At 37.9% G+C, this 24680-nt stretch overlaps 1 protein-coding gene across 1 annotated transcript in view; it reads right to left on the minus strand.

The window, feature by feature from the left end:
- The window catches only part of COL4A3 (collagen type IV alpha 3 chain), a 77058-nt gene extending 52802 nt beyond the window's left edge, over positions 1-24256 (minus strand). Inside the window, exons 1-7 of the mRNA XM_025165344.2 lie at positions 24140-24256; positions 12325-12381; positions 6413-6502; positions 4930-4974; positions 1933-1977; positions 1642-1704; positions 1397-1450 (exon numbers count right to left, since the gene is read on the minus strand). Of these exons, the coding sequence (XP_025021112.2) occupies positions 1397-1450; positions 1642-1704; positions 1933-1977; positions 4930-4974; positions 6413-6502; positions 12325-12381; positions 24140-24250 (465 nt within the window). The 5' untranslated portion in view covers positions 24251-24256. The remainder of the gene's footprint in view (positions 1-1396; positions 1451-1641; positions 1705-1932; positions 1978-4929; positions 4975-6412; positions 6503-12324; positions 12382-24139) is intronic.
- Between the last annotated feature and the right edge of the window lie 424 nt (positions 24257-24680).

The raw sequence follows: 24680 nt of genomic DNA on the forward strand, positions 1-24680 counted from the left end.
CCACAAGTAGTCCTTCAGGAAATATGTTATGTTGATGGTGAGCTCTGATCAAACAAAAAGATTTCTTGGAAAATGATATTTTGACTTTTTTCCATCTTAGAAATTGAAAATAAAAAATAAAACAGACAAGAATAAAATAACTTCATCAACAGACTCATTTGTAAATCTTCTTGTGCCGTCCATAACATTTTTCTTTCTTTCACATTTTCCTGCATTTATACTGTTACAGGTATTATAAGGAGTATTATTGTTGTGGCATTTTTTTCTTGAATATCTGAAAAAATGCTTGCTGTTCTTAAACCATACAGTATTTTTAATTCAACTGTTTTCTTATTATAGCTTTGTCTGGATTTTATTTTTTTACTATAAATTGTGCTGAGAACTTTACGACAGGTCAGCTAGGAAATTCTTTGAGAAAAATAAGTATACAAACAATTGAAAAAACCAATCACCACCTTTTTTTATTCAGAAATTCATCTACATAAGAAAACTAATTATTTAAAGCTATGATTGATATATAATGTAGCAATAATGCCTGACATTATCAGAATAAAGCAGAATTTCTGTTGGTTTAACAGAAAAAAGGCAGTCAAGTTTCTATTTAACAATACAATCTAGCCATATCTGGCAACACTGATGTGCTCTGTGAGTTTGTTCATTAAGACAAGGCTTAAAAAAAAACAAAAAACCCTTCAGTACCATAGAATCAAACTGCAAAACATGATTTCTTATCTGTTTTTTTTAAAGTGAGTGACATCTGATCCACAACTAATTTTAATTACATCAGGCTCTGCTTTGCCGCAATTAACTCCACCCATCCGGTTTGGACATTTTAAGACCTGCAGAGAGTTTCCTCTCCTTGTGAGATTTGTAGAACTTGGACAAGGTGCAAGCTTTCTCTGTGGCTGTTCCCGTATTATAGAACATGTCACCCTTGGAGGTTCAGAAGGCCCCTTCTGTTCTTATATTCAGGGAGATTGTGAAAGCCTTTGTTTTTCAATGAATTTTTCACTTCAGTTCATTGGTATACATTAGTTCCTTCATATCTGCTTATTTCTTTGATGATTATGTTATTATTTATATATTCATGATTTGTTTTTACTCTATTGTACAATGTTCAGTGTGATAAGATTAGGTGATTAACAAATATAGTAAGAAAATAAATGTGCAGAGAAAAAGAAAAAGGAGAATAATAAAAAAAGAAAAAATGTACCTTTCACTTTTTTTCTTTACTTGTTATATTCTTCTTCGTTTGTATTAGCCTTTTATCTTTGCATTTGTAAACTTTAATAAACATTATTATAAAAAAATAAAGAAGGAAAATAAATAAAAATAATATAAATAATCTTTTAAAATACTATGAATTTCTTAAATGGCACCTTTGACCGAAACTTACTGGTAATCCTGGAAGTCCTGCTTGTCCTAAGAGTCCTGGAAAACCTTGATCACCCTGGACAAAAGAGAAATAGAGAAGGAGAAGCTGGCAAGACAAGAACTCTCAAGGGCCCCTAGAGATAGCATGCTCTGTTACTCCACGCTCACACCTTCCTCCAAAAACCTTAGCATCTAATGATTGCTACAGGGCAATGTTTTACAACCTGCATCTTAATGGAAGGCCACTGATTTCTGTTTCATTCATACCTTTGTTCCATTGCATCCTGGTATACCCTGATGTCCAGGTGGGCCAGCATTTCCAGGTTCACCCTGAAAGTAATTACAAGATTGTCAAGGTAATCATTATTACCCATTTCAAAGAACTCAGAATAAACTTTGGACTATTTGTGCAAGCGGTTGGTTTAGGAAAGTTGAATGATATTATATCTGACCACTGAAACACTCACATCAATAAAATGTTTAAGATTTATAGAAATAATAAGATGCTGAACTAAATGCAAATATCCAAATTGGTTCAGTAAATGTTATTATACTTACTGGAAGACCTGGAGGACCTGAATAACCAGGAACTCCTGGTTTACCCTAAGGATAAAAAGAACCAAAGAGGAGAAAAAAAATTATATTAAGAATAGATTTAAAAACTGAGTCATTGGTGGTGATTTTAAAGTATCTTCAACAGAGACTTCATTCTATATTACAGTAGTTTTATGTTATGAATAACTTAACCTAGAAGCAAATTGCAAAATCAGAAAGGAGCATAATTTCAAATAATAATCCCCCAACTCCCATTGTACTATTGACTTTGCATTCCACCACAATTTGCAAAGCATTTTGTATATATATATATCTATCTATTTGCAAGTCCCTGTTATCAAAGCAAGCAAAGACCTGTTGCATGTATTGATTAAAGCTTAAACATTTCCATCCAGAAAACAGTCACTGTAATTGTTATGTTCTATAGTATATATGTATGTGTGTGTGTGTGTATATATATTTCATATAATGAATGTTACAATACAAAACATACAAAAACACAATAGCAAATAAAATAATAGTTGCATTTTAAAAACCATGCAAGCAGAAAGGCTAATGATACTATTTATTTATTGAATTTGTAGGCTGACCCATTCCAGATGACTCTATATTCCCACTCAAAGCTAACAGTTTTACAGGAGAATGGGAGTAACTGCAATTCCTTCTAACCAGGAACAAGACAGTATCTTGTAGCACAGTCTTTAGAAGGAAGCTAAGGGTTGCTATCTGTTGTTTCAGAAAAACTTGTGCATAGAAGTGTTTTAACTGCTTTCATGTGCTGAATTTTCCTAATCCAAGTTGCCTGACCCAAGTTGTTTGTTCCCCTACTAGGTTAGAGAAAACACAAGTACTATATTTTGTTTTTCTTTCTAAGGATAAATAATAATAACATGGGACAATTTTGACCCATGTAATTTATAGGACAGAACAGCCAATCAGGGAATTTGTTTCCAAAAACATTTGCCGGAAGTTACATTTTGCCCTTAAAAATGTTGGGAAACATACAGATAGTAGGACTGTGAAAATCCTTTGAAAAAGTTCTTCCAGAACTGCAAGAGCATGTGCACCTCTCTTTGAATGATTAAAGCAACCTTAAGACCTGCTGAGAGTTTCCTCTACTTATGAGGTTTGTGGGACTTGGACAAAGTGCATGCTTTCTCTGTGGTTGATCCTGTTTTTCTTGTGAGCTGTGAAGCACCTCTTTTGAAAGACTTGCATATCTCTAATCATTTGGACCTTCATTTTATTGCATCTAGGTGTGTGTGTGTGTGTGTGTATTGTTTTATTAAGGATTTTAATTACAATAGTAAAATCTAATGCAAACTAAAAGAAAGAAGAATAGAAAGAAAAAGTAAAAGGTGCAAAGGAGAAGAAAACAAAACATAGAAAATATAAGGAAGAAAGAAAAGTAAGAATATGTAGTAAAGAAAGAGAAAAGAAATATATAAAGAAGTGACTTCCAACCTTCATTAAAAGTCAAACAATTTTTGTAACTCTTTGCCCCCTCTTAGTTTACAACCAATGATCTCTTCATCCCATATCCCATCTCTTATCTATAAACAAATCCATAAAGCATAATCTTTTCAGTCCTAGTCTCAGCAGAAAGTCAATTAAGGTTACCAGAAATAACAACAGTTATTATTTTAACCTTGATTAAATAAACCAACTTTATATTCCTTCATTTTACTTCTAACAGTCTTAATCTTTAATCCATTCAATAATGTCATCAAATTTGATTTCATTTCTTTTTTGCCCCTTCTCACAAGATTCTTCAAAGGTTTAACAAGCCCCTTTTGTAAAACTAATATAAAAAAATTACCCAGGTCACTCTCTTGGTTTATTATTTGTATTTCCCTTTTGATTTTTAAAACATCAACCAATTTCTTTTGTATGCCCTAGGAGACATCCCTTTCCATGTCATTCTCACAGCTTGTCACTTGTAGATCCACTTTTGATGCCATCTCTGTCTTGCCAAATAAAACTTGTTCCTCATCTGCCATTTCTTCCATAACATCTTTTGGACACAGTCTATCCATAAGAGCAAATGTCACTAATCTTGATTCCATTTGCTATGTTTATGAAAAATAAAAATTTATATTCCATTTATATAATTCCATTTTTCAAAAGCATTCTTTACTATTTTCAATGTTATAATGTTTTGTATCATTTTACAAGTCCCAGTTAATTAGCTGTTAGTCAGGCTTGTATATTTTTCTCCTTTAGTTAAATCTTTAGTTCTCTCTAGTGTCCAATTTTTAAAATTACTTATCTTTATTTTGTCTTGCAAAAGTCCAAACAAATCTATTTCCCACAGGAAGGATTCTTTATAATTAATTCCAAAATCTTATTCCAAATTTATTTGTACCCTTAATCCATTTATAACTAAGATCAAACTCTTAGTTAGCTTTTTGCTGTTTATTTCAAATCTTTTATATTCTTAAGCTTATGATTACAATTTTCTTTCATTAAGGATTGAAGGCAAACTCACCTAGCATTTTCAAACTTGTCAATCTGAAAGTCTCCAATAGCTTAAAAGTAATTAACAAGCAATTTCCGAACATGATTAGAAAAGTAAGTTTATGAACTTAGTGTCCTTTAAAAGATGCCAGCTGCAGTTGTGAGCAAGATGGTTATTCCCATCATGTCCCAGTGCTCAAAACCCACCAGGGACTACTATCCTGTGGTCTTCTCATGAGGAGCAACTGTTCAGAGTGCACATAGGCAATCTCCCATCCTCTTCTTATCTGGAGAGGTTCTGAAGAGCTGGTCTACACACCGACTCTTTGTTCTTCGCCACGGTCATGGCTCTGCTTTTTGTGGATCCATCTTCAGTCCACCATTTCTTCCTTGGGAAGCATTTTATTGCATCTAGGTTTTAGTTTGCTACAATTGAATTGCATGTGCCACTACATGGGATGGAATCAGATCGACTTTTGATATTGTGCCAATTGTTTTAAAATGCTGATTACTATTTTTAATATAGTACAACAAAATACCAACCCTTGAACCTTTAGCTCCAGCAAGGCCTACTGGCCCTGGAAAACCCTAGAAAGCAAAGGAAAGTACAATTAATTAGACTTAAATATTATTTTTATGCAGAAAGCTTAAATATGCAATTCATCTGTTTTTTCTGTCTCATTCTAATACACCTTCTCCAGCCAGAAATTGCAAGACCAAAATTACCAGCCAGCATGACCAAAGTGATTTAACATTTAAATATCAAAATTCCATGTATGTTCTTTAAATCCCTCAGGATGCTGTCTATCACCCCACCTTACCTTTGATTTTTTCTGAGCAGGTTGGGAACATTAGATCTACCATTTTTATTATTTAAGATTGCTTATAGGATTGTGTGAAACTTAGAGACATTAATTTATTTCTTGTATTTTAAAGAAACTAAAAATAAAAAAATAAATAAAAATAAAAATCAAGTAGGTACCAAGGATTGTCCCTGCCAGCATATTAGTATCTCTGGGCACTAGTTGGCCTGCCCCTAGTGCAAAGTAGTAGCAGTACAAAAGCAGTAGCAACACAAAAAAATTCTGTAACAAAATGAAATTTTCACAGGCAGAAGAAGTAGCAGCTCACATTTTGAGCTTGCCACTATATAGTAATTTCATTCAATCTCCAAATTGAAGATTTCAATATACTAAAAAGAGGTTTTTGTGGATGGGAGATAAATACCCCCACCCCCACACACAAACACACACATCCAAACACACATATTTTATTGGAAGGGAAAGCAGTAAAGAGGCACATTAAGGAAAAGGAAAACAAGTGATCCACTAGTTGAGATGATCATTTCTCTATGGACTAACACATCAAATGAGAGGAAGCAGATTAAGCAATTTTCATTAATTTTAATGTTCAAACACCTTATATTGAAATCAATAGGATTTTAGAATGCTTGTCTTCTATAGAATTAGTCCAATTTTAATAGCTGGTCTAGTTTCTGGATCACAGTTAAGTAAGGTTATGCTTTTGCTAAACAGTTACTACTGACAGATCTGGATTAAATTATGCAGCAAAAATATATCCAATTTTTCATTATTTGTTGGGTCTTATAGCCAAAGAAATAAAATTCATTTATTTACAGAGTATTTAAGAGTTCCTATCACATTTGACTGAGTCACATTTTTGTTTGATGTATTTTAAATGCTAAGCAGATACACTTTACAGAGTAGGTAGAACAATTCAAGATGGGCATGTTTTTACATATACACACACTTTGCTGTACTAGCTCCAGACTGGAGATGAAGGATCTTCATTCATAAGGCCCATTGCCAAGCTCATATATAAATGGAAATGTGGGTAAATCCCTCACCCCTAGCCGAATGGAAAGAACCATTTCTGGTACATCTAAGCCCCTCTGATATCAACAGTGAGCTATCAGCTCAGAATCTTTTACTTTTCAGCAAGATCTAAATCATCTGTCTTTCAGTCATTCACTCACTGACATGCAATCCTAGTAGATTATAAATACCTTGGGTCCTTGTGGTCCAGGAGGACCCTCTGGGCCAGGGAAGCCCATCTGACCAGGTAGACCAGGGTAACCAGGAAAGCCCTTTTCACCCTGTAAAAATAATATATTTAATACTTTATAGGTATTTTAGTTCTTCTAAAAACTCAGCATGGGGCATAGTATAAAATTCTGGAAATTCGTTTTCTTCATTAAATATAGTCACTCATATAGATAATAAAAGTACATCCAGGCAGAAACTCCTTTAAAAGGCACCAACTGTGGTTGTGAGCCAGATTATTCCCGTCATCTCCCAGTGCTCAAAACTCACTGGGGACTGCTGTCTTGAGGTCTCCTCATGAGGAGCAACTGTTTAGAGTGCATGTGGGCAATCTCCCATCCTCTTCTTGTCTGGAGAAGTTCTAAAGAGCCAGTCTACTCACCGGCTCTTTGTTCTTCGCTGCAGTCATCACCTAAACTGGAAGAACTCTGCTTTGTGTAATCTCTCACATGCATAGATGAATATGTCTATTTGAAAACTCATGTCAAAGGAGAATGCAGTCCTTAACACGGACACATAGAAATGTGGGCATATTGGAATAAGAAGAGTTTCATTAGCTTTCATTACTAAGCAATGTTACAAAAGTTATGTAAGCCAGTGAGTGCCTATTCTAAAGAAGAAGCCCATTAATCTATATACTTCTAAAACTCTCATTGTGTTTATCTATTTATATGTTTGTACCCTTAAGTTAGCCCAAATGGTGCATTATACCACAACAATTTTTGAAACAAGGTACCTAAAATCCACTATCTTACACAATGTGTAAAAAATATGGGACCCATTACTCCTGTGGAATTGAAATTTCCATGATGTTCAGACTACTTTTATTTGCAAAGTTGTGGCCGTTGCAGGGTCCCTGCAGCCACGTGATTGTGATTTCCGATGTTCCCTGTCAGCTTCCCACAAGCAAAGCCAATAGGGAAGCCGGCAGGAAGTCAGAAGTCACTCCCACTCCCACTGCTTTTCTGCCCACCCATGGTTATTCTGTTTATCTATTTAGGTAAGTAAATATTAACTTATCATTGAAATTCATTTGCCACTACAATTATTTTTCTACTTGTGATACATACTCTTCTTAGATGATCATGGGACCATCCAGCACTGGGATAAAAAAAATATGGTCAGCCTAAAATGTAATGTTCATTCTGGTCACATTAATCTTCATTACCTTTCTGTCAAAGGATGACGCAATGGGTCACAGGGTTGTCTAGTGAAAGATAAACCAAGACTAGCTCCACCAAGGAGAATTCAATCAAGAAGGATCTATTCAAAAGAATCAAGATAACCTCTGGCCACAGTCAGAAACTATTGGCTGAGTTGTGAGATCATCTGGAAGCTCTACCATGAATGGATCTTAATAAATTTTCCAGTGAAAGAAAAGTCTAACCACACAGTGAAGAAAATACCAGCATTCCTTGAGAATTTCTGGTGGAACAAAAGGGACTGGATGGTGAAGAGCTGGTCCTGATACAAAGTAATAAAGCCACTGCACCATAATATGTTTGCTCTCTTGCTCTCTGTTGCTTTCTCTACCTGGGACCTCTAGCAAGCATTCTCCCCCCCCGAGTATCATGGCTGGGCTTGGCTGTGAAAGGTGCTGATCGAACTATTATATGCCAGCAAGTCAGTCTCGACTCTTAAACACCACACAGATAGAACTTCTCCAGAATAGTCTGTCCCCAACGTGGCCTTTTAGTCCTCCAATTGTGCACCCATCATTGCCTTCTCCTGCACTGTATGAAATGATGCATTTGCCATTGTCAGTAAAATGATCATCCACCTCCAACATCTTCCTGTATCACTGCTACTTGATATAGTGCCTGCTTGCTTTAGCTGGGCGGCGGGGATAACCTTCACACCTCGGATGACCCCACTGGGAACCTACTGTATACTCTTGGTGTATATTCCTAGGATTCTTTCTTCATTAATTCTGGTCTGTGACCATAATAAAATATTGATTGATTTCCTCAGCATTCCCAGGACCCGCCTGTCCCCAGTACCTATTATGAGGCAGCATCGCAGGACTTGAGGGGATGAAAGATTTTGCCGAACCCTGAAGCATCTTTTTTCTATGGAGCCCAATTTTGTTTTTTGATTTTTGTTTTTTTATTTGTTTTGTTTTTTGCATCTTTGTAATGCAACTAAATTGCATCAGGAGAGATTTACTTTCAATCCTCTTTTCCTTCCAATTTCCCGTCTATTCAAGTAGAAATTTAGCTCTAAATTTTACATCTTTAATTCTTTCTAACCTACTAAGTGCCATACTTTGAATCATGTTTTCATGTTAACGGATATTGCTTCATCTTCCTGAAATGTTGACCTACATAATTGCCAACAGAATGCCAGTTCAATTAATTTGCTCTGCCTCCTTGGCATGATATGCCCATACCTCAATACTGTAAATTAGATTTCCATCATTTTGAAATGCCCATTTTGGGGAGATATATGTGCTCATTCTTTGGCTGACTATCTGCAATATGCTGAAGCTGTTTCACCAGCATAGCAGTGTTGTATATTGCTCCCTAGCATAACGTGAATATAGAATTGCTGTGTTATTTTGTTAAATTAATGTGCCTGTTCAACTTTATTATTTTATGCCTTTATTTTTGCATATTGTGCTATCTCAGCATCCACCACTGGAGGGTGCATGTTATTGTCACCTGCATATAAAAATGTATCAACCATTCTTCTACAATATAGGTTCACCAAAAACTACAGTTATTTGCAAAACTATAACTTAGCATAGTATTTAAACCTACTTTTAAATTTATGAGGAATACCTAATGAACAATTACAGATTCTTGATCACCAAAGGTAGTGCCTATAGAAAAGGGTCAACATCTCTCCTAGCTAAAAAGCAAGATTTAAAATTTCTTCCAGTCCCATGGAGTAAAACCTTTCAGCCTTTAGCTCATACCTCTGCAAAGAAACAGTGGCTTTTCTCTTGGCTCCAGAAGAGAAAGGAAGAAAGAGAAATAAGTTTTGGAAAGAATGAAGAGGACAAATCCAGGGCTGTCTTTGTGAAATATAGGCAGGCGAGTGTGGTGACTCTGGCAATCATTAGCTTAACTGATCAGTGCACCAAAAAGATGCTACAGGCTGCTTCTGAAGATTGTGGATGAAGAGATTGGCCAGTCGCACAGATGAGACTGAACTGGGGAAAACAGCCTCCAAAGTCATTAGAGAAAAACAGAGGAGGTGAGTGACAGTTCAGACATCAAGTACCTATGCAATGCAGCCAAAAGAAGATGTTTCCCTGCTCCCAATGCACTAACACTGGGTAGCATCAATGGTGGTAACCCTCCAGTGGTCTAAGCAGATCCGGATGGTACCAACATTGGTACCCCGATAACTCATCTTTGCCTCAAGTCATCCAGCCAGGACCAAGATCTCAATTAACTTGGCATGTCTTTTACAAAACTTCACCAACAGAAAACATTGCATTTATCTCTAGTAACTCAGCTAGTACTTAGGAGGGAACCTTTATTTTGATAATGGTCCTTTGAACTTCCACCCTTCCCCGTTTCAGTCCTCACAGTTTTGGGTGCTGGGAGAGAAGATTTGTGGCACCAGCAGCAGGGCCCAGAACAACTGGGGGTTTTACAAGCAGGATTGGAGAAGGGTGTGAGATACTGTGGAAAGCAAGTGGAGGAAGACTTCAGTGGATGTAAGAAGAGGCAGCCCAGCCCAGAGGTAGGGGCTGTGGAAAGGAAACCTTTTAAAATGACTCCACCTTAACTGGCTTGGTATAAGCCTGCCTGGACACTTATTTTACACCTGACTAGCATTAAAAATACCTTTCTGAAGTCTGTATGGGTCTCACTTCTTGTTTGCCAGATACAAAGGGGCTAGCAGCTAATATATTAACAGACAGCATAGTTCCTTAGTTCCTGCACAGAACCTTAGTTCCTGTTTTCCTAGAGAGAACCATTTCTATCTGGCCACCCTTCTGTTTCCTCAAAGGTGCAAGGTTCCTCTCAGTCTAGGAAATTCACTCTTTCCCCTCATGCAACTTGCCATTGGATTCTGGCAATTGATCTTTTTGAATCCATCAGACAGAGCCCCATTAACCCCATCCTTTTGGTAGTGTAAACCTCAGCTAGGAGTATAGAGAAGCTAAAGACTTCCTTGGGGAGGAAGGATCTACAGTATGTGTATTTCAATCGGACAAAGTGGTGCTACGATTGGATCCTTCTTTCACATCTAATATCAATTTCATATTCCACCAAGCACAAGAGATTATGCTTTCCAATTTATGCCCAGATCCTGCCCATCCCAGAGAATTAATCTGGCAAAAGGTAGATGTGTATTGGATGCTATGAATATACTTCAAACATGTTCTAGAGGTACAGAAGACTGATTGTTTATTCATTTCCTACAAAATAGGAACTTTAGAGAGATTAGTCACATGATCCATCATTACCAAGTGGATCAGGCCATGCATTGCTCTGTTGTATTCAGCCAACAAGAAATAAGTCCCCCAAGCATCACAACACACTCACTGAGTGGGGCAGCTACATCAACAATTGTTGTTTATTCATTTCCTACAAAATAGGAACTTTAGAGAGATGGAGGTTCTGGGCAGAATCACCATCATTAATCGTTATATGATAGACTATTTTGCCTCCCCAGATATTGTATGATGCTATGAAATGCTATAACCTCTACTGACCCTCCTGGAAAACCTCTTTTCTGTCAGCCACTGTCAGCCTTCCCAGGTAGATCAGACAGGAAACAATACAGATGAGCTAATTCTTCTTTATTGTAAGATTACATTAACAGAAACTTGCAAGTCTGAAAATACAATTCTCCCGCTGCCTCCTTAGAGAGGGTCTCTTCTGAGCCTCTTGCTCCACCCACTATGCAGCTGTGGGCTATGCTCCCTCTTACCAGCCTATTCCCTAGGCAGCATCTCTTCGCCTGGTCTCCCAAGGTCATTCCCACATACCATTACAGCAACATCTTTGGTGATAGAATGGTAGTTGGACATACCATGTAATACCCTTCTGATCATTGGAATGGTCTCACCCTACTGAAAGGAGAATTCAGAGAGAGTTCAAGTAACCAATTACTTTACTGTGTTTGCTAACAACCAATTATTTTACTGTGTTTGCTAACTATTATACTGTACCTTATTTTTTTGTAATTCATTTTCTTGCTGGAGGCAAGATTTTTTGGTGTTAGAATAATAATTCCCCACAGGATTGGAAGAATTCCTAAGCCCTGCCTTCAAAGATGGTATCAGCCCTATGAGGTAGACCAGATCAAGAAACCAATGCCATATAGGTCTAAAACTACTTTTTTGGGAACAGCTATAGTAACAGAATCTTGCAAGCTTGAATGTCCTTCACTCCCTACCTCATGTGAATTAGGGAGGGGCTTGTCTGAGACATTTTCTCAAATTAGTTTCTTGGAAAGGACTCAAGCCCCGCTTGTCTGATCATCACCTTGGTAGCAGCTCTTGCTTCTATCCTTCAAGGCCATTCTCTATGCCCTCTACAGAGGGAGAATTAAGAGGGAAAATTAAACCTTTGCTGCTGAAGACAGCCTTTTCCTGTTGAGTCCACTTTTTTATGATCAGAAAGGTATTTTACAATCAGGCTATTTATTATTCTGCCCCCCAGGTTCTGCAAATGTTAAACACTGTTCTGAAAGTACCTGGATTTAATTCTATAGCTTACAGTACAATTCTGTTATAATACTGTCAAATTCAGTAAATGCTTCTTATATATCTAGTTGAAGCTTCCTTGGATTTTTTGGTAAATAATCCATTTTTCTTCTTTCCCAGTAAGATGTTACCCCTATGTATGTGTAAGAAATACAATTCTTCACGTAAGTTGATCATTTGAATAAATAAAAAATATATAGCTCTTACCTTACTGCCTTTTATTCCATCACAATAGCATTGGTTTTTGCCCTTGCAGATACAGTTCTAACAAAGAAAACGCAATGGTTACCATTCATAGTCTCATTAAAGATTTGCAAGCCAAACCACTTATTGTTTTTTCCCCAAGCTATATAGTTTGTTATCTTCCTTACTGGATGGATTCATATATCACCACCCATGTTTTGCACAACCCTTCTTTGTTTAATAAGCCACATTTTCTGGATTCACACACTGTTCTTAGCCATAAATATGACATACCATAACACAGGAAGGAAGATGGATAAGGGAAAAATTAGTAAGATCTAAAGCATTCTGTGGGAGAAAAGCCATGGGAAAGTGGAACAAAAGGTTCTGCCGTGGTCCACTGATTATGCAACGGATAGGGGTGTGGAGAGCTCTCTGTGTTGGAATTTATCAGTAAGAACATTAGCTGTGGGATTCTAGTGTTACCTATATTAGAATATAAGCTATTCTATAATGTTGCTGAAACAACACTTGGGGTTCATATCTACATGAAACTACTGGGCAAGTCATTTGGATGCTGTATCATCATTAAGGTGATGACACCCAGCTGCACATCTCTACCCCTGCCAGGGGAAGGCAATTTTATTCGAGTGTTGACTCAGTACGTGGTGGCTGTGAAGGTCTGGATGGGGAGAAACAGGCTGACTCAACCCTAACAAGATGGAGTGGCCTGCAGTCTGGGACCTTCCTGGATCTGGAGAGATGTCATCTTTGACTCTTGATGGACAGCACTCCCATGGACAGGGCTTCAGTCCAACATTTGAAGGCAACACACTTGTCCAAGAAAGCATAACTATCTTTACTGAGCAGAAGAAGAAAAAAGATCTTCAAAATGAGCTGATGCTTTCAGGGACACATCTGTGTAGTTTTCTTAGCAGCAGCAGCAGCAGCAGCAGCAGCAGCAGCAGCAGCAGCAGGGAATTGGTTTGCCAACTGCATTTTTTCTAGAATTCTTTTTTTTTTTTTTACTCTCTAGTGAAGTCTAAAGTCCTGGTATTCGGCTCGGCCTGCCCTTGCTTAGCTTTCAGACAAGGTCAACCAGGGACTGCTATCTGCTGAGACAAGCAGAATACAGCAGAATTCTTCAACTTGGTGCCTTCCAGTTATATTAAACTAGATTTAGCCAGCACACTCCAACATATCAAAAAGGCAACAGTCTGGGGAAGGGTGTACCCTTAACAATATTAACATTAACACTATAGGAATAACTTATGCAAACAAAATAACTACAGTATTAGAAACATAGTCATCTGTTGAACTGCCAAGGCCTCATGTTATTGGGCTACAACATATCTAAAATCCTGCAGAATGTAATCAGTTGTCCATTTTTTATCTCCTGCAGCATTCTTTCTTTCCCCTCCCTCTTTCCCTTTTAATGAGGCAACAGCAAAGACAGCAAGCAACAGCTAGCCAGCCCATCTGCCTTTCTGCCTTCCTGAAGTTAGTTTGGGCATGCTTAGAGAAAAGTTGCAATTGCACACAGCATAGTTTCCTAGTATATCTATGTTCTTTATGGTGAGTTCTTCCAAAAAGCATCTTGTGTAGGGCTAAATCAATCTCCTTATTTAGTTGATTTATTTTGTTAAATCTTTTATATCGCTTTTGTCCTAATGGTATGCAAAGTTGCCAGCAGCAAACTAAAATAAAGTGCAAGGAAAACATAAATCAAATAATTGAATCAGGAAAACAAAATATAGTCAATGGAATAAATTGCACATTTAAATTAAATGCCTTTGATTCTTTGGCAAAATAAATTTGTTCTTGGCCTAATTTAACATTTAGAGCATGAAAGAGAAAAAGGCAGGTGTGCTGGGCATGCTGATCTTGACCTCCTTGGATGAAGGGTGGGAAAAAAAGGTAATTAAAATGATTTTAGGTGTCCCTCATATGTTGCAGTTGTAATGAACCCTTTCAATGGTCATTTGGCTGTTAAAGGAGGGATAGATATCCTATGGCCCTCCAGATTTTACTGAGTTATAATTCCCAACATCATTCTCCACTGGTCATGCTACTCAGACATCTGGGACCTGAAGCTCAGCACCTTCTAGACGCCACAACTTGCCCATCCCTGTGAGTCTAAAGAATCTGTGTCTGTGAGAAACAAATATTTTCTAAAACACTTTTCATACTTCTTGTGATAAAGTTTGTCTTGAAAACCACTCAAGATAAGATGTCACTTAAGCCAATTGGGCAGACAAAACAATCTTTCTCAGCTCGGCATGCCTACATAAGTGATTTGTATGCAGGCTACTAATTAAACTTATTTTCAAAAATAAAAATTACAAAATAAAACTATTGCATTTCTAAAAAGACCTATACATGGCTTAAAAGTGGTAATTGCAAACCAGTAGCTAGAATCATTCCCACTGTATTGTACTGGACAGAGTAATTAGAGCAAAGGCACAAAACTTGAGACCTTTCTTTTTCCTCCAGCTTATTTAATAAGGATAGAATGTTCCATAAATGTCTTTAGTATTGATACTTCTTTAAGCTGAAATGTCCTTTTTTAACTTTCTGCTATAGAAATGCATACATCTGAATTCATACAAGACTGTACAAAGCATTCAAAAGGGTGTTTCACAAAGCATGTTAGTGGAAGCAAAGCAACCCTCCTAGAAGTGTTCAAGCTGCCATGTTCTCTGAAGGCTTCAAAGGCTGTCTCCAACCTGATGCATGTGGGCGCGCATACAGAGACAACTCTTCAGCTGCTGGCAGAAAAGCCCTAATAATATTACCTTCAGATTCCTAGGGAGCAGGATAGGAACTAAAAATGTAATAGATAAATATTACTGTTTAATTACTAAAGTAAGTTTGTCTTCTGCAATGTTGGGAGCGTTTGTGTTCCAGCAGAAACTACAGCTGCACAGGGATAGCCAATCCACTTTGGATTCTTGGTTCTGAGCATACCCTCAATTTGGCTAAGTTGTGAAAAGTAATAGACCCATCACATTCACATTTAGAAAGTGTAGGATTAAAAATAGAGGTAATTCCCCCCTCCCTTATCTGTAATGGGAAAAACATGAACAAAGGGCCATATATTTGTTGTTATTTTATTACAACAGAACAACATTGGTTGAAAGGTTAAAATATGTGGAGGAAGTACATCAAACTGCAGGACTTCCAACTCTTTAAAATGTGTGTATCTTTGAGTCAGCTTTTTGACTCCTCGCAACTGTCCTGACTAGTCCCTGCAGTTTTCTTGGCAAGGTTTTGCAGAAGTGGTTTGCCACTGCTGAGAGAGAGTGACTGGCCCAAGATCACCCAATTGGCTTTGTGCCTAAGGTGGGACAAGAACTCATGGTCTCCCAGTTTCATTCCCAGAATGAAATTAAATTTACAGAGAAGCTAGATAGCTAGCTATTAAGAGATGGAGCATGCAAATTTTCATAGATGCAGGGACTATCTACCACCCTCTAAATTCTAATGCTAAAAATGCCATAATGTTTTGCTTTGAGACAGAATGCAATTAAATTTGCCATGAAAATGGACTCCATAGCTGAAAAACATTTGTGCCAGAGTTCAGGTAGCTACATCTTTGGATTTTCTTGTAACAGAAGGTGTGGTATAAATAATAATGTATTAATAGGCCAAAATTATAGTCACAAAACTATTTTTTAAAAAAACATTCTATAGATAGGGATGGAAAACAACAAGAGGAATAAAGACCTAAATAAAGGACTCTGTACCAAGTTCTTCCCATCCCACTCTAAGATGTTGGGTATGAACAAAAGATGTTCGTGTAATCACAAGGATCATTTTGAGTTGTGGGTAGATCAGTATGTCCCATCTCTCCAAGATGTTTAATCATGCACACATAGACATTTTTTGGTGTATGGTATATTGAAGATGAGTCTTGTGAATTTTGAAATAGAGTGTTAACCAATGGGATTATTTTCCCTGTAATTAAGATGCCCCATGAAACTCCTCAAGGATTCCTCAGATTTAATATTTAATTGGGGTTGAAACATTTGGCATAGTTCAGAAGAAAATCCAGTGATATTAAGAGTATTCAAGTGGCAGAAAATGAACATACTTTTTAATAATTTTTATAAAGGTATATTGATTAGGCCTCCAACTGTAGGAAAAGTAGAACAGATTATTTTTCTTTACTTTTACATTTGTTTATTTAGGCTTTTATATATGGTTTTGTCTGAATTATATCGAGAAGTTTATTTTTTTATTATTATGGTAGCTTTTAAAAATATTATTTTAAGGGCATTTTAAAAGAGGGGCAGGCAAATTAGAGTCATCCATTCCACCTTGTATGAGTTAAAAATTCCCACAAATGGCCTTTTTCTGCTTTGGCCTCAGGATTATGCTGCAATGGACCTACTAGAGTCTCCAGTAAATATAATTTAGCAAAGAATGAGAAGAGGCAACTGAGTTGTCACAGTCCAACATTCCATTTCACATGTGGTTTGAATTGTTCTGCTGCCCTTGTTTCAAAGGTAAACTTCATGAACCAGTTTTGGCAGCTAGAAGTACAAATATTCTGTAATCAGATCACTTTGAATTATGCACCTGCCAAAAACCTCCAGTTCCCAGGTTTTTTTCTGAATAATGTAGATAGATACCCTATTTCAAGGAATTGTCTTAATACTTTCTGTAGCCTGATGAATAACAGATTCAGTAAGGTACAAGCATGTTCTTATAACTCATTCAAACAAATTGGAGGGGTGGAGGGAGAGGATGATAGAAGCAGGAATTGTGTGGCTTTCTGCTTTGATAGCATATTTTGCTGAAAACATGGGGAAAGTGGGACATACATTTAATTATCAGTTAAATCTATGTACATCTGTGTGTGAATGAAACAGTAATTTTGAAAAATGTTAAAGTAAGGCACTGCTGCAGAAAGAGTTGTTGCACACATTTAGTACCATTTAGTGGGTGTCTGGATTTTTTGAAGTACAGATGTAATCTTAAACAATGTTGTCTTCTATAGTCAGTAAAGTGACACCCAAATAAGGCTTCAATCCAGAAACCAACTCAACTGTTTCAAAGGAATGTACTTTCAAAGAAGATTTTGTCATGGATAACTCCAGTTTTTAAAACATGTGCATGAAATAATATTCCACTGAAATCAATACATAGTGGTATTTTAACAGCAAGTGCTGGAGTGCTTCAAGACTCAATAGCACACAAGATGGAACAAAACAACCTTCAGACAATGCAGTGAATAATAGTGATATATTTAAAGAATCAGCTCTGCAGGTCAGTGAATGAGGATATAAAGATTTCAAATTAGAGGACCACCTGAACCATAGAATGAAGATTTAAAGTGTTGAATACTGGAATCAAGAAACAGACTTCAAGTGCTGATCATCACCTTTAAAGTCCTGTCTGTCCTGGGGCCTGATTATCTGCAAAACGGCTTACTCTAAACAGAATCTGCCCACACAAGATCTACCTGCATAGTGTGATTGCTGTGAATCCTTACCCTCTTGAGGTGTGACAGGAGGCTATCCAAAGGTGAGCATTTTCTACAAGAGTGTCAGGCCTAGCCCAAGGAACTCCAAGAGACAATGCAAATTCAGTTCAGCTATGTTTATTAGCTACAACCTCTAGCAAGAATCTTCTCAGACTGAAATCCCAGTTCCCAAGTCAGCCAGCCACAACACTGTGAATTCCTCAGGGAGGTGCCAGTCTCATCCTCTTGTATCTCCCACGCTCCTCGGGCAAGCTAAGAAAATGTTTTTCTCCCTGAGCCTGGCCTTCATAATTTAATTCCATTCCATCACAAAGAGCTCCCCTTTAGTAGAACATAGTACACTGATTATAAGATCTATGCCCTCATTTCTGACATTTAGAAAGCTACTGAATATTTGGTTGTTCCAAAGATCATCTGTGATGGCGGAGTAAGAGGCTGTACTTGTAATGAGTGCAATTAATATGATTATGAAATAGATGTATGCATTAGGCCATTGATTTTGTATTCTGATGTTGTTTTACTGATTTTTGTTGTAGTGTTGTATATTGTCTTAGGACATACTGTACATTGCTTTGAAACAGCAGAAAAACACCTGAAATACATATATAAATCTACTAAGTGGTAGGGAATGATTTGCAAACTATGAAGGCTGTGTTCACACAACATGCTAATCTAGAATCAAACAAATCGTATAACATGGATAGCTGTTCATTAAGAAGAGTTTCTATTATGCCTTTAAAATGAACAACAGTGAAAACTTCTCTCTCTGCCCCCAAAGCCTTGTGACCAGCTAACTCAAGCAACTGGTCTAAACACCAGTTAAACACCATATGATCTGAATTGGGAGAAGGGATACACATCAGGGGTCAGGAGTCACCATTCAGGAAAGAGAATACACACATAGCAAGGCACAACGTTCACAGTGATTTGGGACAGGGATAAGCTGAGTCAAGTTCTCTAGAAGCATTTACAATTAATGGCATTGAAATTATGTAATTTATTTGATTATATTTTCCCCATCCCATTAGCAATGTCATCAAGAAATGAAACAGAGTCACAAAACTTGCTTTATTGAAAAAGAAACGAGAAATTCTAAATTGATAAAATTAACAGAAACTTTAGAGTAAACAGAATTCTGTGAAAAAAACCTATGAACAAATACCCAGGTCCTTCCTTGTTCCTGGTTTGCTGGACAATTATGAAAAACAGATGGAGGATACAATCTATTTAATACTGCTGCTTAACTGGCCTCCAATCTAGTTGTTATTAATATGTATTTCAGGAGCACATCATCTCAATTTTTTTTTTCCAAGAAAGGACAGGCAACAGCTGGTGCTATGAAGAGGTCAGAACATAATATTAACAAATAAGACTGTTTGTTTGTAGGAGTTGATCAAATTATAAAATATAGTCAGTGGGCAGGAATATGGCATGTGCTGACCGAAGTGTGTTATCTAACCATATCAGTTAACTTTATAATCGCCAGTATTACTATCAGGGCATCCTCAGGATATGATCAAAAAGGCCGAAGTAGCAGCCATGATGGTGCAATCAAAGCTTCATCTGTTTATTTTGTGCGACATGGATACCTTATTCCTACATTGTTCCAAATCCAGACCCTAATCTAGAGAAAGAGCCAAAAGTACAGGAGCAGAAGTATCAATAAAAATCCCTATGTTATTGCCAATCCTGCATTATGAAATGCGTGTGTTTGGAGGAAAAGGACAAAGAGAAGAGCAGAAGGTGAGAGCAGCAGGTGCTGTATAAGAGATGAGGAGATGCTTAACTCAACTTTGCTGCATAGCAGAGACTATAGAGAAGTGATGCATAGGAAAGCTATATCTCTAGAATATCTTCATACACTTTCAAATATTTAGACCTATTTTTACAGTATTATAAGGATGGAAAGTAATGGATTCCTCTTGTAAACTTTATGAGCACATAATTGGGAAACAGTAATAAGGAGCGAATTTCCAATGTTCTGAAAGCAAGACTGATATCCAAGCATTATCTTTTCAGATAAAACAGCATCATTTACAGCATTTCAAGAAGCTGAGTATTATTTGCAAGAGGAGTAATAAACTTTTTGTTGCTGCTCAGCTTTCATGCCAGGGGAATTTAATCTGAAAAACAGGGACTTCAGTATTCGCTTGTGGGGAGTAGCAGTCATTTAAAAAGAAGCTATGGACAATACTGACCCTAGAGTGTAAACAGTAAATATCGTTTATTCTGCTAAAAATGGGTGGTGCAATTTTCTCCCATCTTGTGTGGTGGGAAGCTAGAGAATATGGTGTGCTAAGCCTTTACACAAGCTCAGGCTACTTAAAATAAGGGAAGAAAGAACCGCCAGAAAACTTTAAAAGAAGGAAGGCAGAAGAAGAGAGAGAAGGAAGAGGAGGAGGAGGGGAGGAAGAAACTAGCTAGCCTAGCCCACCTGCACAATGTCATGATATCATATGTCGTTTTAATGTCTGAGACCAAAAAGTAATATCTCAAAGCATGGGCCCTAGTTGCAGATGGGTTCCCTAGATCACATTATTCTTATTATTTCCAAAATACAAGAATGCAAAGCCAACATACATACATATAAACATATACAGGCTTAATTTGATGGGTCAGCATAGTCCATAAATCATGAACATGTAGAATTCTTTACCAGAAAGGTGAAGCTTGTTAACTTAGATGCAGGGGGAATAAATTAATACATAGAAGATGGAGCTATCAGTTGGTATTGCTGATAAGAAAAGTTTGCTATTAAATATCTATTGCAGAGGGGCAGAATAATGATTTAACACTGGAGAATAGTGGATTACAGTACAATCCTATAATCACTTATTGCAATCCTATAATATTACTTATAATCACTGGATTCCAGGGGGCTCACTGCTGAGTAGATGTGCTTAGATATTGCCTAGTAACAGGCTGCTGTTGGAAACAGGATGTTGGAGGTTGTGATAAGGCCCTGAAGATACTTTATCCTTCATATTTTCCTTCAGGCATTTATCACTGAATTCCAAAGTTGTAAATATTGTCATATTTTACCCTTATTTCATGACAAATAACCACCTGCTGCTTCCTTGGGGCTGCAATGTCCATGAACATGGCTGTAAATGTTGAGTAAAAAGTTTGACTAGGCAGCAAATAATCTAAAATATTTAAACATCAGTATTCAGGATGCAACAGCTGTCAACCTCCCTCAGGTTGGGCGGATGTTATTGCTGCTTAGGGAAGAGAGGTAAAGAATGCAAATAATAATCGTAAAACTCAAAACTATCCACATTCCAGCATGGGAAGGGTTTTGGTTTGTTCTTTTATCAGATAATTACATAGACATGTTATTAAACAGAAACAATATTGTTGAAATTGTAATATTTAGAGATTGTTTGCTTATATGTGATTTCTGAGCAAGTTGCTGTAAATATTCTGTGATATTCTGAGTGTGTTGAACAGATAAAGCAGTAGATATAGACTGGATCCACACATTATTCTAAATCATGGTATCTTAGTTTTATTTTAATTTAGTGTACTGCAAGAATCTTGCCAATTGTGCTTTGGTTCATAAAATATGGCTAAAAACAACCCTTGGCAGTGTGATGGATGAATAATTATACATAATTAGATTTCCAAAATGACAGAAGATTTTCATTCAAAGTTTCCAAGTCATGGAACAAAGGAATGACTGAAATCAGTAATATGTTGAATGAGGGCTAATAAATTGAAATATGATGGTGTTCATTGCAAGGGGTCAGAATTCCAGAGAATTAGTTAGTAAATCTCCCTTTCTGAGAGGGGATGGGGGATTTTATTGCAGCAGCTATTACATTTTTGTTGTTGTTGCAAAATCAGTTGTTCATTTGATATATGGGACATAGTGAGGCCCTTATTCCAAGCAAGATCTACTTAAATTCAATAAAGTTTCTTAACATCTCTTTTTCAGACGCAGTCCCAATGCAGTACTAAGACTAGAGGCTAGGTTGCCCAGAACTGAAGCTAAAGTTTGGCTTATTATCCTGACAACCTGGCTAAGACTTATCCTGGCAGCAGCTAGGTTGTCACTGTTAATACCATCTGATAGTTTTAGAACTACATGGTGGAAGAGTGGTGAGAGTCAGTTTGGAGAAGTGGTTAAGGTACTAGCCTAGAAACCAGGAGAATGTGAGTTCTAGGCCTCCCCTAGGTATGAAAATCGGCTGGGTGACTTTGGGTCAGTCACTGTCTCTCAGCCCAACCCACCTCACAGGGTTGTTTTTGTGGGGAAAATAGGAGGAAGGAGGATTAGGTATGTTTGCTGCTGATAGATAGATAGATAGATAGATAGATAGATAGATAGATAGATAGATAGATAGATAGATAGGCAGGCAGGCAGGCAGGCAGGCAGGCAGGCAGGCAGGCAGGCAGACATGCAATTATGCAATAATAATAATAATAATAATAATAATAATAATAATAATAATACCAGACAAAGTGGATAACAACAAGACCTGGCAATGGCTAAAAGCAGGAAAGTTGAAGAAAGAGACCAAGGGGCTAATTCTGGCTGCACAAGACCAAGCCTTAAGAACAAGTGCATACAAAGCCAAATTTGAGAAGAGAGCAACAGACAGCAAATGCCGCCTCTGCAAAGAAGCTGAAGAAACAGTGGACCACCTAGTCAGCTGCTGCAAGAAGATTGCAAAGATTGACTATAAACAATGGCATGAAAAGTAGCAACAATGGTGCATTGGAATATCTGCAAGAAATACCATTTGCCTGCAAGCAAGAACTGGTGGGACCACAAAACAGACAAAATAATAGAAAATGAAGAAACTAAAGTGCTCTGGGACTTTAGAATTCAAACAGACAAGCATCTGCCACACAACATCCCAGGCTTAACAACTGGTGATAAGAAAAAAAAAAAGTCTGGATAGTGGACATTGTAATACCTGAAGACAGCAGAATAGGAGAGAAAGAACTGGAGAAAAATCACAAAATACAAAGACTTGCAAATAGAAATAGAACAACTCTGGCAAAAAAAAAAGCAAAAATAGTACTCATAGTAATAGGCACCTTGGATGCAATCCCAAAACATCTGGAGCACCACTTGAAGACCATGGGCTTTGACAAAATCACCATCAGTCAATTGCAAAAGGCAGCTTTACTTGGAACAGTTTATATCCTGTGACAATACCTTCCCCACCATCAAACAACCACATCTGCCTTTCCCAGGTCCTTGGGAAGGACTCGATAGGTGGATAAAAATGCCAAATCCAGTCTAAACTGTGTGACCAACAATAATAATAATAATATCTCAAGCAAATGATCTTTGTATGGACTTTCATCCAAGTATTTATTAACTATGGGACAAAATAAAGTTACAGGTCATTTGTCACTATCTTTCTATAACAATACTGTAATTGGTCTCTTCTTTTACTAAAACATTCAAGGGATTTTTTCCCAGTAGAACTTGTTCATTGATTCTAAACAGACACCAAACATATTCACATGTGCCTTTGACTGTAGCTTCGATGTTTTAATCTCTTTAACACTGCAAGTCACAAAACAACTCTTCTAGAACTAAGTAGTCTACTGTGTCCAAAAACTGGCAAATGGCAATATCAGGGATCATTTTTCCATCTACATCTTTCCTAGCAAATAGGTAGTTCTTTCCAAAAGGAAGAGAAAAGAAAAGAAAAGTGATGGTTTAAGTTTCTTGTTTAGTTTTTTGGAAAACCATCTATATTCTATGCTGCCTTTCAGATCTTCCCAGATCTGCCTGCACAATGCAATTCATATGACAGCAAAAGACAGGTGCACTGAAGCAAGACACCTCCAGGGAAGACAGTTCTTAATGAACGCAGCGAGTCATGTGTTTTATCAAAAGGCAAAAAGCAAAAAAGAAAAGGCAATCTTACTGGAGAGGCCAGCCAACCATAGAATTTAGGAAGACATCGATGAGGAAAACAAGGACAGTCTACACAGTGTGATCCCCTTATTTCAAAATAAGCCTTTCCTGCCTCTAGGACCTGGGGAAAGGGTTTTGCAGGGCATACCAGGGAACTGCTATTTCTTTTCCTCCTACTTTCAGAGTAAAATGTTTCAAATTTACTATTAATAGTTCCTAATGAATTGTACCCACTTTCGGTGGTATCTAATGGTGAAGAGCAGGATAGAAATGCTATAAATAAGCAAGAAAACCTCAGCAGATGAAGTCATCTCCCGGGTGGCAGAGCTGCTCGGACATTTCTTTCGGTTAAGGACACAGGAGTCCTGCTGAAAGATGGAGGCGGGATGGGGGGGGGGGGGGAGTCGTCCATCAGGTTACTCCAGAAGCCGAGAGCCGCTTCAGCCCGTTCAGCATCTGGCTGCACTCACCTTCGCGGCAACAGCCGTGGGAAAGCGGTCTTGCTCCTGGCCACCCAAAGCCAGCATGTAAACGAAGGCTAGCACCAAGCGCCAGGTTTGGGGGAGCACAAGCCTCTTCATGTCTCGCGGCACTCCCTCGGTTCCTCCTGCCCTTCCTTTCCAGTGTCACAGGTCTGCGGTCCCCAACTTCGTCTCTGCCCTGCTGTCACTCATCGCCCCCCACTCAACATCCACACACCGTCCAGGCAAAGCTCCTCCCACTTTTCCCTCGGCGTGCTGAGTCCCTGTGCAGTTCGCTGTCCCGCAGGAGTCTTCGAGACCACAGGGGTGGGGCTACAACTTGGGTGCTCGCGAGCTGCGGGGGGGGGGGGGGGGAGGGGTGGAGTAGACAAGCGTGGAAGCGGCAGAACTTTGTCCGAGAGGCAGGAAACGCAGGACAGAGGAGCGCACAGGCTGGAGCCGAGGGCAAAAGCTTCAGGGGCTGGTCCAGAAGTCAGGTACGCCTGTCGGAGGACCGTAGCGGGGAAAGGAAGGTGGGGTTACGGGAAAA

The sequence above is a fragment of the Python bivittatus genome, unplaced genomic scaffold (genome assembly GCF_059951505.1).
Source record: "Python bivittatus isolate LINGU-HERP-01145 unplaced genomic scaffold, Pbiv_v1 ctg000980_np1212, whole genome shotgun sequence".
In the NCBI taxonomy this organism is placed as follows: domain Eukaryota; kingdom Metazoa; phylum Chordata; class Lepidosauria; order Squamata; family Pythonidae; genus Python; species Python bivittatus.